Below are 17129 nucleotides of genomic sequence, written 5' to 3' on the forward strand. Positions count from 1 at the left end.
GCCCTACACAACCAAGGCCCAGGATACCTCAACAGCCGCCTCAACTTCTACGCTCCCAAACGCCAGCTTCGATCGACCGGCCACGCCCTCGCCACCGTCCCCCGCATCCGAAGAGCCACCACAGGGGGACGCTCCTTCTCCTTCCTCGTCGCCAGGACGTGGAACTCCCTCCCGACCCACCTCCGCCTGACCCAGGACCACCTCGCCTTCAGGAAGCAACTCAAGACCTGGCTGTTCGAGCAGTAGCGGACCCCCTCCCCTAGCGCCTTGAGACCCTCTGGGTGAGTAGTACGCTATATAAATGCTTTGATTGATTGATTGATTGATTGACTTTACCATTAAAGAGTATTTTTTCATTACAATTTTGCATATACTAAACATGAAATGTTTACCTGGTATCAATCAAAAGTTGGTACTTATTAAATGTAAGAAGGCAATTCAATGTTATCCAATGGGAAATGCAGTCCTCGCAGCAGTGGAAAATTAATGTAGGTGTTTTTCACAACCAGGATATGTAAAACTTAAAAGTACATGCCCAAACTTTTAATTACAATGCACCGTGCCCTATGGGCTAACTAGTGCCTACGTTTGGGATTATGTATATGCAATAAAAGGAATGGCAAGGGGGTTATATAAATCTGTATACCCTCTAATAGCATTTAATTTACAAGCTCTGAGTTTATGGTATACCACTTTACTAGGGACTTAAGTAAATCAAATATGCCGATCAGGTGTATGACAATTTTACCATGTTTTAGGGAGTGAGTGCAAGCATTTTAGCACTGGTTAGTAGTTGTAAAGACTACAGAGTACTAAAGCCAACAACAACAATTAGGCAAAATAGGAGAGAAGGCAAAACGTTTGGGAGTGACCCTGCATAGAAGACCAAGTCCAACACAACCCTCCTCCAGTCAAAAACCAGGGGGGACTAATTAATACATTGATGGGCTTCCCTGCTTAGAACATGGACAATGTCCCTCTACTGCGGAGGCCCTTGCCAGTTCTATGCTCCTCTGAACTCAGTAGTATCCCTCTGTCTACACTCTGCTGAACCACTGTACTGACCCATGGGGAACCCTTCTCCTTACCTATGGACCCCGTCTTCGCACCACCTAAAGGCCAACCAGGGATCTTTGACTTCTGAGAATTCTCAGAGTGAGTGGTACCAACCAGGTTGTTAGGCATCTTTCCTCCATTAACCTTCCCACCAGTCAAGGGGTGGAAGCCTGAGACTGGTCACTCAGCCCAGGTTCTGTAACCAGAGGCTGAGCAGTGCACAGGGTGAGTCCTTCCTCCTGTCCAGCTGGGCCTCTCTATCTTTCGTTTCAGAGTGGTACCCTTAGAATTCTGAGTTTTAAGGACACTCTGTGTGGCCGCCCCTCCTAGCTCTCCTAACACTGATGTCAACTCATTCCCAAAAATGCACTCTATGGGTATCTGGGGACAAACTATGGGCCATATTATCAAGGACGGAGTTAAAATCATCGCCGCTATAGCGGCAGGAAACTGCCGCTAAAGCGGCGATAATGGGCTTGATAATATGCCCTTGTGAATTCCCATAGAAGCCCATGTTCCGGTGTGAACCTTCTTCCTGTCAGAGAATCCACAGGTCCAGAAGTGTACTGAAGCAGTGGTGTCTGAGGTCTAGTATTAATACCCAGTCTTGCCTTTGATGTGAGAGAGAGCGTCTAGAGGTTTCCCTTTGAAGTCCCCAGGCATACTGCTGCCCCTGTACTGGCTCCAGACTAACTACAGGGGATATGCAGCCATTTGTGTGTAGGCAGGAAACAACCTATCCATATGTAAGTGTGGCTGTGCCAAGCCCCTCCCTCCTATGCTGCTAGTGATGGCCCATCCAGGCACACCTAAGCTCCCTATTGTGTGTGACTGTTTAGGAGAAATACCCAAAGCTCAACTGTCAGCTACACCCAGTCATGTGACCTAGGGACAGGCTAGAGACACTTAAGGGCTAAGGTAGGAAAATGGCAACTATCTATAGTGGCATTTTCACAATTATAAATTAAAATCCAACTTCACTATAAGTTAGGATATTTCCTTACTATTCCAAAGACACCAAACATGAACTGGTTACGTGCTGCCATTTGGAAATCACAGCTTATTAAATTTAATAAGGTAACTCCAGAGATAGTCTACAGGCGAGGTAGGCCTTGCAGTAGAGAAAACCAGATTTAAGAATATTTCACTATCAGAACATATAAAACTTAAAGAAATTTCCAACATTTTAAATGCACTGCACCCTGCCCTCTGGGCTGTCCAGGGCCTATCCTAGGGGTGACTTATATGTATTAAAAAGGAAGGTGTGGGCCTTGCCAGATTGATATGGAAGTTACAAACTGCATACACAGACTGCAATGGCTGGCCTGAGATATGTGTAAAGGGGTTCTTAAGTGGGTGGCACAATCAGTGCTGGAGGCCAACTAGTAGCACTTAATTTACAAACCCTAGGTACATGTGATACCACTTTACTAGGGACTTATATGTGATTTAAATATGCCAACTGGGAACAAGCCAATATTATCATGTTTTAAGGAGTGTGCACATGCACTGTAGCACTGGTTAGCAGTGATAAAGTCTGCAGAGTACTAAGACCAGCACAGATGAGATCAACATTAATAAAGAAGGAACGCAAATGGTTTTGGGGAAGACCATCCTAAGGCTGATAGGTCTACCATTACCTGTTAACACTTATTAAATGTAATAAGGCAACCCAATGTTATCCTATGGGAGAGGTAGGCCTCACAGTAGTAAAACATAAAATTAGGAGTTTTTGTTAAACTTAAGATTACATGTCCAAACTTTTAATCACAATGCACTCTGCCATTGGGCTACCAGGGCCTACTTAGGAGTAACGTATAGGCAATAAAAAAGGAGTTTAAGGCTTATTAAGGGAGTTATATTGCCAAGTTGCATTAGCAGATCAAAACTGCACTCGGGGCTGCAAAGGCAGGCCTGGGACATGTTTAAGGAACTACTTATGTGGGTGGTACAATAGGAAACTAAACCAAACTCAACAAAATAGGAAGGGTGAAGGCAAAAGGCTTGGGGTGACACTGCAGAGAGGGCCAAGTCCCATAAGACAGTACTCTATCATTGAGCTCAACAAAGTGTAAATCAAATATGAAATGTGAGGCAAGGACTGCACTAGACATTCAGGAGGAAATAGTGGAACTTATTAAGTATTTGAATTAGCTGGCTGGAAGTCCAGAAGAGTCATTTTCAAATTGTCCTCAATCTAGTCCTGGATTGTCTGATAAACAAAGCCCTAAGAGGACTGTCCAACCTTCCAATCTCCAACCTTTTTCCATTGCCTTTGAAGTTCTCTTTGCATTTTGCCTCTTCAGCTCAGTTTGAATATTGCCATAGTAATGATTTCTGGGAGTTAAACAGTAAAAGAAACATGTCCATTCATATTTGTCCTAGACCATTTTCTACATCTATCCCTGCTGCTACGATGTCCTCGTATTATCTGATGGGAGGTGGTCCAAGGTTTTGTGTTTGTGATGAAATACATTCAGGCAAATGTTTTCCTAATTACATCTGCAGCCTGGTTTTTATATTAGTTTCACAGTTCAGGAGAGGTTGCTCCATTGAACCCCTTCCTAATGTACCACTTATGGAATATCAATCAATTATCAATCAATTCTTGCTTTATTTCGATTATAAATTTCAAATCATAAAAGCGTACAATAATACAATCACATATCATAACACTATTTACAAGTTAAAATGGGATTAAAAAAAAAAATAACAACTAGTTAAAAGCGAAAAAAGCAAAAACTTGGGTATCCAAAGTGATACATCAATCTAAAATCTTGCGGTATTTGACAATAGATTTCAAATAATTTGCTAATACGAATACCAAATACTCCCCCTCCAACAACTGTAAAAATAATAATGCTGGGCGACATTGCCTGAAACCAGTTCGCTTCAAATACGGAATAAGCCATTTTTTTCTTAGATCCGTATAAATTTTACAAAAAAGGATAGTATACAAAGTCGATTGTTGGGATTTTTGATCACAAGGACAAGAGGGGAGATGTTTGGCCCAATTATTTTGTACAGGGAATGTGACCATTCGGTGGAAAAAATTCATTCTAAATCTTACCAATAGGTAACGCTCATAGCTTGTCGTATTATAGGTAAGGTACGGCTGTAATGTAGGGACCAACTGAATCAATAAAGAATGGGTAGCAGAAGGTTTAGCAATTTCATTCGTCAGTCTTTGTTCCTCCAGATGGGCAAGGGCTTTGTTTTTTAAAGTCTTCCTCGTGATCTCACTTATTAGGGAAGGATTGTGATAGTATGTATCCCAGCCCAGATCATGGAAAAAACTTGCGATATACGAGAGCCACCTAGACCTATGAGCGTTATCCATTGAAAGGCAGTCAGACAAAATAGACTGGGAGAGGGTTGCCTTGTCAGAGGTCCAGATCTTACGCCATAATAAGAGTGGTTCGATTTTGGCTTGGTCCGAGACATGAGCAAGGCCCAACTCTATGTGGCAGGCAAAAGTGCCCGCACTCCGGGGGACTGCGAGAATGTATCTCAAAAAAGAATTTTCCACTTTTTGAATACAGTCTGTGGTCACAAAACCCCATAAACCCGCCCCGTACAGAGCCACAGATAAGCATTTAGCTTTATAGATCATAAGAATTTCTGCGGGAGCTCTATTTCCCAGCTTCCTGGTAAAATTAATAAGGGCTGTAGTTGATTTTAAAAATAAAAGTTTTCTTGCTTCTACAGCCGGCTTCCAGGACAATTTATGATCCATAATAATACCTAAATAGGGATATTTTTCTGTGGTGGCTATTTTTTTTTGATCCAGGTGGATACCCCTCATTTTGGTGGTACTTTTTTTTTGGGCGAGACGTGCCCTCATTACAAACGTTTTAGAGACGTTGATCTTAAGGTCAAGGCCCGCCATAAATGTGGAGTATCTGTTCAGGTTCTTTTGCAATTCACGGGGGGTACGGGCTAAAATCACGGTATCGTCAGCATAAAAAAGTGCGGGTATAGGACGATTATTCACCATAGGGAGGTCCTGGGATCCCCTAGTCATCTCTTTCTCCAGACCATTTGTGTACAATGTAAAGAGAAAAGGGGCCAGGACACACCCTTGCCTAACCCCTCTTTCTACTGAAAAGGCTTCCGTCAACTCTCCCCCTACCCCATAACGTACTCTTGCGGTAGCATTGGCATAGAGTTCTCTAATAAACTTAACCAAATTTGATGGAGCCCCCATATCAGCCAATAAAGCCCAGAGCTTAGAGTGGGAGACACAGTCGAATGCGGCTGATAAGTCCACATAGACCATATAAAAATCTCCGCCTTTAATGTACATATATTTGTCTATTAGAAGTGAAAGATTTAATGCCTGTTCGATGGTCCCCAGGCCCTGTCGAAACCCGTATTGCAAATCTGAGATAATCCTGCCATCTTCCGCCCAAGCTTGTAATTGGTCTAAAATGACTCTACCCGCCGCCTTTCCCAGGGAGTCTAAGAGAGAGATTGGGCGATAGCAGGTTACTGATTCTCGATCTCCTTTTTTGAAAATAGGAACCAGTACGGATTTCGACCAAGAAGGGAGTAGGCCAATATTACAAGAAGCATTCAGAACTCTTGTTAAAAGAGGGGTCCAGAGATCTATTTGATTTTTAAACAGATCGATAGGTACACCATCTGGACCCGGTGCCTTTCCGTTTTTACTTACACTCAAGGCAAGGGCAACTTGGTCCAATGAGAACTGTAGATCAATTGGATAAATACTACCCAAATCATTCTGAGAATTGGTGTTTGAAGAATTAGAATTCTGAGATGTTAAATTCGAATGATTATTTGACTCTGTGCTAATTGAAAAAATTTTGGAAAAATGGAGAACCCATTCCTTTTCTTGTATAGCTAGGTCTAATTTAGGTTGGTAAGCATCATCATTTAGAAAAGGAGACTTGACCACTTGCCAAAAAGCAGCCGAGTTTTTTTGGGAGCAAGTTTGATGTAATTGATCCCAAAGTTGGTTTTTTAGATCCTTTTTCCTTGTTTTTAGTGCAGAGTTATAAATTTTCCTTAACACTGTTATCTCAGATGGGACCCTAACTGATTTTCTTAGAGCAGCCTTCAGATTTGAATAGGCGACTGTGCAGTCATGATTGAACCAACCCTTCTTTTTTTGTTTATGTTTTACTTCTACCCACAGTGCCTCGTTGATTGCTTTAACAATCAACTCAAAGCTTGTAATCACTTCTATATGGGGTGTATGTAAATCAAGACATTTCATGATGGGAGGGTTAGCCTTCATAATCACTTTCTTTGTTACCTCCATAGGGTCTACTTTCACCCATTTAAGGGAGTAGCCATTTGTTCTGCCTAGTACCAAGTTGTTTTGTGATAAAATGGAGCTCAATCCGTTCTTCAATTTGGTGGTCAGTGGAAAGGAGATACTGAGGGGATAGTGGTCACTTAGTGGAATAAGATGTATATTAAATCCTGCATCTAAAGTCCTCACACTGTTTGAGGCCAAAATGTAATCTATTGTAGTTGAACAACCTCTACCGTGAAAGGTAGGAGCCAATGTTAATTTCATATCTTTCAGGGTATTTACCTGGGACAAGTCCAACTCGAACAAAATTTCATTTAAATAATTGCCTAGAGGAGAATGTCTAAAATGTGGAGTTGGACTACCAAGTTCGTCAAAAATGCCACAGATGCTGCCAGTTTTGGTAATAGAACATGGTCCCAGATTAAAATCCCCCCCCCAGACAATTATCTCTTCGTTTGGGGATTTCCTTATAGTATTTTGTAATATAGAGCGGATCTTAGATACCGCGCTGATTGCCTCAAGATCAGAAAGATTGTTATAAAAATTCACTATAAGGAAACTATCCTTGTTACTCAAAGCCAGTTTAAGAATCTGGAAGTTTAGATCCAGATTTATGACAACTGCTTCATTTAGGTTAAGGAGGTTTGAGACGTAAATTGTTAGACCTCCTTTTGGTCTGCCTGAGGAGGAGGGTAAAGCGGGAGTGAAGTAAGTTTTAAAACCTTCCATATGTACCACGTCAATGGTCCAAGTCTCTTGGAGTGCGATAATATCAAATTTGGAACTAAATTCAGTCCATATTTCATTTCCAACCTTCGACCGATGGCCTGCTATGTTCCAAAATAGTACTTCAATTCGTAGCTTAGTCTTAGTCTTTTTTCCTAATTCCTGTATGTCTGACAGTCGATCAATCATGGAATTAGGGTTTGGTTCTGGCTCTGGAACCGAGACAGAATCAGTCAGACTTAGGTCTATAGTCTTAGCTAATAAATCAGTAGATATAGGGAGGGACTGGTTCAACTCTGGGTTAGATCCGTAAGATAGATGTGAGATTTTTTTGGGAGTTACTTCTGTGGGTGTACAAGAGACCTTTGGAAAACTGTCAGCTAGTTCTTTCTTGACTCCCCAAAAGTTAAGTCAATCCACACCTTCCAAGCCTGTTAATGGTGCAAAGCGGTTATAGGAGAAAAAAGATTGGAGCTTTGAACCCCTTGCAGCCAATGGACAACTTCGCAAGCCCTCCTGGGCAATGGAGTCCGAGGGATGTCCGTTCAGGCAGCCAGGAAACACTCAGGACACGAAGCGGCTCCCGCGCAGCGGGAGCGGCGAGGAGCTTTGAACCCCTTGCAGCGGTCAGCTGCAGCCAATGGACAACTTCGCAAGCCCTCCTGGGCAATGGAGTCCGAGGGATGTCCGTTCAGGCAGCCGGGAAACACTCAGGACACGAAGCGGCTCCCGCGCAGCGGGAGCGGCGAGGAGCTTTGAACCCCTTGCAGCGGTCAGCTGCAGCCAATGGACAACTTCGCAAGCCCTCCTGGGCAATGGAGTCCGAGGGATGTCCGTTCAGGCAGCCAGGAAACACTCAGGACACGAAGCGGCTCCCGCGCAGCGGGAGCGGCGAGGAGCTTTGAACCCCTTGCAGCGGTCAGCTGCAGCCAATGGACAACTTCGCAAGCCCTCCTGGGCAATGGAGTCCGAGGGATGTCCGTTCAGGCAGCCAGGAAACACTCAGGACACGAAGCGGCTGCAGCAGATCACACGGCGCGCTCACTTCACGCAGCACTTCGAGATGAAAGTAACTTCCTGGCTGGCATCCAGGGCTTGTGTGGTCGCCAAAAAACAGTCCCTGAAAATATATTTATGATTTTTTTTTTGCAAATGACAATTCCTCCCTCATGTGTGTGCCTCCGTGCGTCCAGGATATTTAGGAGTCTTGCTGAAGGAGCGCGCGCAGGGTGCATCCCGAGCAGCCTTATGGAATATAATATGCTACTTGTGTAAATTGTGATAAACAACACCAGGCTTTATTTGTTGTTTATAAAACCTTACATATTGATCAATGCAGGGGTATTACATTGAACAGAAATAATGCAAGAAAGGAAAAGATGGAGTAAATTTTAACACACCTTGCATAAGTCGTCAGTCTGTGAAAGGGTGAAAGATAAAATTGGCAAGGTGCTACCACAGATTACACCCCTGCTGCAATGAGGTGTGAATGAGTCAACTGCAAGACCATTGATATCTACAAGCATTGTTAAAATCCGGAGCAGGCAAAAAGGTATAGCAACTTGTAAATATGTTGGTAAAGTAAGAGACTTATTTTATTCCAGTCTCAATAAAAAGCATTGGTTTCTCACAATATTACAATGTTATTAGGAACTTGCGCATATAGAAACAACACATTTGACACATTTATACAATTTTGATGTTAATCCATGTAAAATGATACATTGAGGTTTATAGTATCTTGAGATAAAACAGCACAGCCAACACGTATTTCATCAAAAAACTTCCTCAAGCCGGTATCATGTGGTGCCGGTCACCACAGAAAAGGTATAATCAACTAGTAGAAGCATGAATGGTATAAAAAACTGGTCAAGTGTAAGGTACATGTAGTAGATTATAGGGAAGATTACATAAGTCCAAGGTAAAGAGATACCATATAAGGAACTGGACAGTCAAAGGTTCGTCAAACACCCCCTTAATAAGGGGTATGCCGCCGTTGTCCTGCTTTCTTGACTTGAGCTCTGTCCACGTTTATCTCGTGCCACGATCCATACCCCTTATGGGGATCAAGTGATTTTTTTACTACTATTCTTGCTTCTACTTGTTGTTTATTCTTACACGGTTATGTACTTGTAAATTGTACAAAATCGTAAGTGAAACAAATTCCAAACAAAAATATATTGTCAAACTGACAACGATATTCCAAAGTAAAGGTTGTTCCTATGGATTTTGACAAATGCTTTGAGATTTTTAGAGAATTTCAATTCAGCTATATCTCTTTAGTGAAGGAATGGTCTGTTGAATAGGACTGATTGTCAGATGGGTAAAAACACTTATTCCATGGAGGGTCCTAAAACTCAAAGAATGCTCTTTGAAAATTGATTCAAGCTGGAAACGGAAAAGTGTGTGTTGGATTTCTCCTTTCTAGACAAACCCAGTCATTACTGACAAGGTTTTTCCTGTATGCTTTGCTTGAGCCACAGCGGGATGGAAGCACTGAACTAGCTGGCCCTTTATCATCCCCACTTTCTCACAGACACATTTGATCATGGCTCCAATTGTGTTTTGGGACATCCATTCACTATTCTTATATCAGATGGACAGAGGCTTTAGAAATAGTGTATAAAAAAGAGAAGATTAGGCATTGCCCACCTTATCAATTTAGTCTCAATATTTCCTCTGGTTAAACAATAGGACTCTGCTTATCGCCCTCATCAAAATTGGGAACAAGTATTAGTTGATGCCTAGGTGTTGAAAATAGCTTTGGGGTTCACAACTCTCTCCTATTTTCACTTTTCTTAGGAAAAGGACATTTTTATCAGGCCAGATGTGCAGGAACGTATGAAAAAGGGTCTATATAACCTGTCAACTTTTGTCCCAAAATGCTTCTAAGCAAACTCTTCCCACTACGGAAGTAAAGCAAAGAGATTTCTAAACAGTCTGAATAATTTCAGTGCTTTTGATCAGACTACAGAATTCCAAGATGAATACATTGCTTATTATGACAAAATGTTTCATTCAGGAGTTTGGATGGTGCGATTGGATCTCAAAAATATATAACAGTCAATTCCAATCTATAGGATATAAATCAAATGGCCCGCTCAAATGGATCCATTTACTTATCTTCCCTTGGCTATCGATTGTCATCCTACTGCGTCAGAAAGGTCCTCAATATTTTGATGTCATGACTCAGAATCATGGCCTTTCATTTTCTAGAATATGTGGATAATATTTATGGCCTTAGACCAAGAAGTCCTAAGACCACAACTAGGTGCAGTAAATTGATTATTGCATAGTTCAGGTTTCATAATGAAGTGGTGAAAATGTTTCCCTAAGACAGAAACCTAACAGCTGAGGTTTTTACTGAATTCATAAAATAAAGTTTATGGTTATTAATAATCAAATGTGGCCAATATCGAAAATGAGAAAAAGGATATTTTGCTGCACTTTTTAATCTTACTGTGTCAACAGGCCAGAATGGTCGACTATCTGACTGCTTCAATTTGAACAGTACTGAGTCTCTACAAAAACTCAAAATATGAAATCTGAGGTAAGGCCTGTACTAGAGATTCAGGATGGAATTGTACAAATTATATAGTGCTCATATTAACTGGATGTAAGACCAGAAGAGTCATTTTCAAATTGTTCTCTATCTAGTCCATGATTCTCTGAGAAACAAAGAGTTGGGAGGACTGTCCAACATTCCAATCCACAAGGTTTTTCTGTTGTTGATGAAGTTCCCTTTGTATTTTCTCCATTCAGCTCACTTTGAATATTATCTGGATTCTATATACAATAGTAACTGTGAACTTCAAAACAAACTCCCAGCTTTTGTGACTCACTGACACAGAAAAAAAGTTGTTTCTGCTTTGGCAATTGACCATGCATTATAAAGTGTCTCCACTGCAGTCCTCCCTAAACTCCTCCCAGAGGCAAATTCTCGCTTTCAGACATGTAAGCCTACCAGAACCCTCCCTAAATACTCCTGATTCCCAAATGACATCCACCCCCCATTGTACACCCACGCATCCATTTAGTAATGTCCTCAGGCAGCTTTGTTGTACTTCTTTTAATATTTTAGGGGTCTCACCGCCCTATCATTAGATGTGAATGAGGGAAAAGCCTTGGTCCAAGAAGGGCAGCAGTTGAAAACCTTGAAATGCTTACCCACTAATTGCACATATTCACTGAAGTGAGGAGATGGTCTTTGGCTCAGGCAGAACATGTACATTTGCAGCAGTTGAACACTTCTCTTTGTAAATTTTCAATTAAGCTTTTTCCCTGACTGAACATCAGTAGTGGTATTGCTTATACTTGGCCAGATATATGGCCATGCTATATCATTTCGAAATATTTATACAACATATGTATGCCATAGTATGGCTTTCTGGGTGTTGAAACTGTAAAACAAATCTATCCATTTACCTTTGTTCTAGACCATTTGCCACATCTATGCCTGCTGCTAGGATGTCCTCATGTTATTTGATGAGAAGCGGACCAAGGATTTGTGTTTGTAATGGAATACATTCATGCAAATTTTTTAATTAATTACTTCTGTAGCCAAGGTTCTATATTAATTTCACAGTTTAGGTGAGGTTGCTCCATACAACCATACCTCATGTACCACTTTTAGAATGTCTTTCAAATTCCAACCTGATACATAACTGGTGTATATTGTGAAAATATATCATCTGCTTTATTTGGTGTTTATAAGACCTTTCACATTGATCAATATTGTTGTGTCACAGTAAACAGAAATAATGCAAAAAAGGACTAGAAGTGGAGTAAATTTTACCTGCTCCAAGATTGTTGGGGTTAAAGGCTCAATAGGTCTTTGTTCAGGTTTTAACTTATTGATGCCAGTGACATATATTGCTTTCAGAAATTCTGGTTTATTGATTTTCCCAGTGATTGAAGAATATTTCTGAATGAAACATAAAAACATTTTCACATATACAGTCACAATAATGTCTCCTTAGACTACAATGTAAATATATCAATTTTCCCATTGAGTAGGCACCATAATTATTCAGGGCTCAATGAACACAACACATTGATCAGGCATTAAACTGGACTTTTGCATGAGGGTAGTCTGCAGTACAAACAACAAATCACTAGAAAGGAGCAGGAAAATAATCCGTTAATTTCTTAGATCATCTGGTTCACAAGTTTGTTATCAGCATTAACAAATTTAAAAACCGAACATACTTTAAAGCATCCCAACAAATGTACGGATTCCCAAAGTCAAGACTGGCATCTTTTTTATGCATATAAATCATGAGGGCAGAAGTTCAGAAAGTATGTGGTGCAACCTGCATTTTTAAGTGGCAGAGAGTGGACTGGTACTGAGTATTTCTAGGGAAATAAGGGAAAATAGAAAGGAAATAGGGAAGATGCACAGTGGTACCTTTGTTATAATTCAAAAACATTTGCACTCTCTTTCCCACAGTCACCTGTAAAGCTAAATTCATACCTTAATTGTGCAACATCTTAGAGCACCGCCATCTTTATTGGGCATGACAGTGAAATAGGGAATTCATAGGGAACTGTTTTTCCCTATAATGCAATATATTTGTGAAAAGTCTTTAATTTCCTATTTGGATCTAAATACAGACCAACCAAACTGGGGTCTACGATTAATAGGCCAGCTTTGCCACAAGCATCTGACATTAGATTACAGAGGATTTACAACAGTGCTCACAGCAAATACATTTTCTTGAAAACAATGTAACACATTTTGTAAAAGTAAATCTTTTTTCACAATATTGTTTCTTTGCTGAAAATACCTCACATGCACGTACTGACAATTCAAAATTGAAATTGCACTTGATAGTAACATCTTAATGCATTTTCAAATCAAATACAAATATCTCAGTGCTTAGCTTTTCAGAACAAAGTGCACTTTAGAACATCCACATTTTTAACAACTTCTTGAATTTTGTGAAATCAGAGCAGATACGGATATTACAAGGAAGTTTGTTCCAATGAAAAGGGGCCAAATGCGAGAAGGATTGTTGGAATGAAAATGTTTTTGCTGTCTTTGCTTGTGCATTATTTCATGTAAGTTAGCATTCGCGGCACCATTTTAAGTTTGGCCGCCATTTTGAGCCATGATCAAAACTAATCCTTGCTTTCATAAGAAACGGGCTGTGGTATGTTTAGTTTCTCCAAGGTTGGGCCTTGCTTTGCTAATGAATACACTGTTCTTATTAGCGCATTCCTTTCCCACTAGATAGAGGCCCTCCCCCACTAGTCTAGTGGCGGGCACGGTCAGAGCGACTTTGGGTAAGAGGTGTGTGCCCGGCCTCAGAGTCGAAACCTATCCTACTGTACTTCTTTGTTTAGCTGCATCTGCCTGGCAAATTCCATTATGGGCGTGCCTTCATTGGTCCTGAATTGCACATAATGTATCTCCATGTTTGCTGATGTCAGTCCCTCTGCAGCACTCCTAAGAGACTGAGCAGACTGGGCTCCGCTCGAGTGTATCTGAATAAACATATATTGGTTTGTATTCTCTACCATCTGACCGACTCTTCATTCGGTATGGAAGGGTGAGAGGTGGTAGCAAGTGACCCGGGTGACCCCAGTTGGCGCCCAAACAGGGACTCCTTCGGGTGAGTGACCCATCCCCTCCTGTGGACGGGTCGGGGCCTGCGTCGGGTTGGACGGACGAATCAGGGATCCCTACATGAGAGAGTTCCAGTACTCGCAGCTGCCCCTTCTGTCCCGCCGGACGGTGCCCAGCCCAGTGGTCATCCCGACTGGAGTCTTGAATGGTGAAACTCTTAGATCTGACCGTTTGGTCCGAAGAGTCGGCAGTGGAGAATAAATTTGGTTGACCTGCATATATCAGGTGAGTTTGTTTTGGTTCTTTGTGGATATGGTACCATTTTGGTTTGTGTTTGATACGGTCTGAGGAATCAAAGCACTTGCAATTGCTTTGCCAGGCAAAATAATGAATTTGGGTTCCTTTTGAAAATGCCTGGGATTAGTCAATTCTTGGTTTCTTGTTGTCATAGTTTTTCTGCAGATGTTCGATTGGAAGAAGCTCAGCCGGCGCCTCCAGTAGGCACTCCTAATTTTGATTTGTATGTGAAACATAGTATTGGCCCTATTATGTTTAGTACCTTATCTCACATATATACGAGGGACAATGCTGAGTTGCAGTGGCCGTTGACAGGTACTTTTGATAAACAAAAAATAGTTTATTTACAGGAAAAATTGTTTGCGAAAAGAAGTAGGCAGTCTATGTTTGATTCTCTTCAAATGTGGCAGAAGGAGGCTAAACAGAGATGATTAAAGATGGAAAAGAAGGCACGAAAGGGGAGAATGTAAAAATTGACTCAGAAAGCTGTAGCACATGATAGAGAGAAACAAGAGATAGGGATTGAACGTGAAGATAGGAGGTTTTGATTACATATTGACAAATCTTATGTGGCCCAAGGAGAAAATGATACTTTTGTAGAAGAGTTATTAGAAAATAGACCCCCACCTCCGTATGCCCCACAAAAGATATATTCCCTTGTTCCATCGCCCTTACAGCTGCCCGTTACTGCTGCTTCCTCTGTCTCTGTTCCTGTATCTACTGCTGCTTTTTCAATGGCCGTGGCATTGGCTCCTTCTCTTCTTTCTCTTTCTTCTGCTTCCTTGCCGTCTGCGGCAACTGTGACTGTTAGCAACCCCTCACACCCACTGTTTCAGCATCTTTCTTGCCAGTTTTTTCTCCTGTGATGCAGCCCTCAGTATCGTTAGTACCTGTCACTCTGGTTACCTCTCTTTCCCTGGTTTTTCATCCTCCGGTTTCCTTGAGTGATGGGACGCCTGTGCGCGGATTTGGAGACGCATATTGGGCAAAGTTTAAAGAGTGCATGGGGTCGTATGTGCGATCTGAAGTGGGAGATGCAGAGAAAACGGTAGTGGCTAACCAGACTGCGCAGTGGGACCAAAACCCCATTTACATTTGCTTCTCTGATTAGCCTTTGGGAGCAGTGTTTCAAAGATGCAGCAGCACAGATTGTATATGATATTAAAGATTGGGTATATGGCACTAATATGGAGCCTGGTCAAGTTTTTGGCAGTATTACAACATTGATTGCTTACCGGGGTAGGCTACTTGAGAAGAGCCCTACTTCAGTATCTCAGTTTCCTATGCAGGTGGTTCATATTGTATATCACCCCGAGCTACCCGAAGTAACAGATGGTCGTGGTAGCCAGGCCAGGTTTCAGGAGCAACGGGTTTATACCCAGTGGAAAAGAAGTGAAGTATTGTCACTTAAGACCCAATTACCGGACCCTAGGAAAAATCCTACTGCATATTATAAAGAATTGACTGAAGATGCCTCTCCAACAGTAATGACACTGGCAGATATTGAAATGTTCTTTGGTTTATTGGTTCCAGTTGATATTTGGAGGCCAGTGTACTCATGAGATCATGTTGCGGAACTGGTACATGGGATCAGATTAGAGTATGGGATCAGGAAAGGAAGCACGGTGATAAGCCTAAGGCAGAGATACTTGATTTGCCAGGCCGCATTATCACGTATATGCATTCTCTTCTCCCACCGAGGAAGGTTGATTGGGACAAGTTAACGGCTTGTCGCCAGAAGAAAGATGAGAGTGTGTCTGATTTTTCACTCGGTTTGAAGATGTATTTCTGGATTATAGTGGGGAGGATTTGTCTATTGAGGAAGGTGTGCAGTTGTTTGCTAAGAGATTTGTCTCCAATCTGCTTACTGAAATAGCGACTCGATTGCAGGCTTCTGAAAGCACTTGGTCCACCTCTTCTCCTTCTGTTATTTTGAATATGGTGCAGTATTATGAGCACAGGGAAAATGAGGACAAGGAAACAACAGAGAAGAAGCATTCGGATTTGAAGTTAAAGGTGCTGTTGCAGCAGGCTTCTAGAGGGAATGGTAGAGGACGTGGTAGTTTGGCCCAACAGCTTCCACGTACTAGCAGGCAGCCGAATACCATGCCTTTAGGGCTGAATCATTGTGCATACTGTAAGGAGGAGGGAGACTGGCGTAGCGAGTGTCCCGTGTTGTTGCAGAAGGTGGCAGTCCCTATAGGACGAGGATCTCGTGGACGGGGTCGTGGAGCTGATGGGCCGGGCAGGGCTCAACATGCTGCAGCCTCACAGGGTCGTTCTGATAATAATTACTTTGATGACCCTCGGGCGGACAGTACTATCATGATGATTATGACACAGATGAGGTGACGGGAATATCTTATAGCTAGGACAGCCAGGGACAGAATGAGGGACCAGTTCTGATACCTGTAGATCAGTGCATTCCTTACATTACTGCGGATTTGCATGGCTCGGCTAAAATAAATTGGGTGGATACAGGTGCAATGAACAGTTCTATTTCTCGTTCTTTGGTCCCTGGGGCAGCTCTGTTTGGCCATAATAATGTATCTGTAGTTATCTCTGGTGTACTGGTTGTAAGCCCCATTCCAAAACCCCTTGCATTGACTATTAGACCGTTCACTGTGGATTCACTATTCCTGTTGAAATCTAATTGTGGAGAAAATTTGATGGGTTTGTTGAAGAAATTGCATGCTACCATTTATTGTTCCCTGGCAGGTGTTTACATGACAGTGGGTCAGGATGTGGTATGCGCTTACCAGTGTCTGTCCAAAGACGTGCCCCTTTCTGTTGAATTTAAAGATGTGCCACCCACTCTTTGGGCAACAGGCGACACAGGTGTGAGACTATTACAGATACCGCTAGTTTCAATCCGAGTTAAAGACAATGCTATTTTGCTTCGCATCCCTCAGAATAAAATACTGCAGGCAGGAGAGCGAGCCTTATTGCAAATTGTACAGGATTTGATTGAGAAAGGTGTGGTTGAGGAGACGACTGCAAATATTTGTAATAGTCCTATTCTTTCCATTCTTAAAAGGACACCTTCGGGTTCCTCTGATAATCAGGAAGATGTTTATTGTTTTGTGATTGATTTGCGCAAAGTTAATAAAATAGTAGTTCCCCAGTTTCCTTTGACCCTGACATTACCACTCTTTTGACAATGATTCAAAACTACTGCCAATTTATTTTCTGTCATCGACT

General features: G+C 41.9%; 1 protein-coding gene across 1 annotated transcript in view; it reads right to left on the bottom strand.

Moving 5' to 3' along the window:
* The window catches only part of LOC146821409 (uncharacterized), a 687497-nt gene that overhangs the window by 229649 nt on the left and 440719 nt on the right, over positions 1 to 17129 (bottom strand). Inside the window, exon 4 of the mRNA XM_085609845.1 lies at positions 11859 to 11987. Within this exon, the coding sequence (XP_085465971.1) occupies positions 11859 to 11987 (129 nt within the window). The remainder of the gene's footprint in view (positions 1 to 11858; positions 11988 to 17129) is intronic.

The sequence above is a fragment of the Triturus cristatus genome, chromosome 6, assembly GCF_964204655.1.
Source record: "Triturus cristatus chromosome 6, aTriCri1.1, whole genome shotgun sequence".
NCBI classification, from domain to species: domain Eukaryota; kingdom Metazoa; phylum Chordata; class Amphibia; order Caudata; family Salamandridae; genus Triturus; species Triturus cristatus.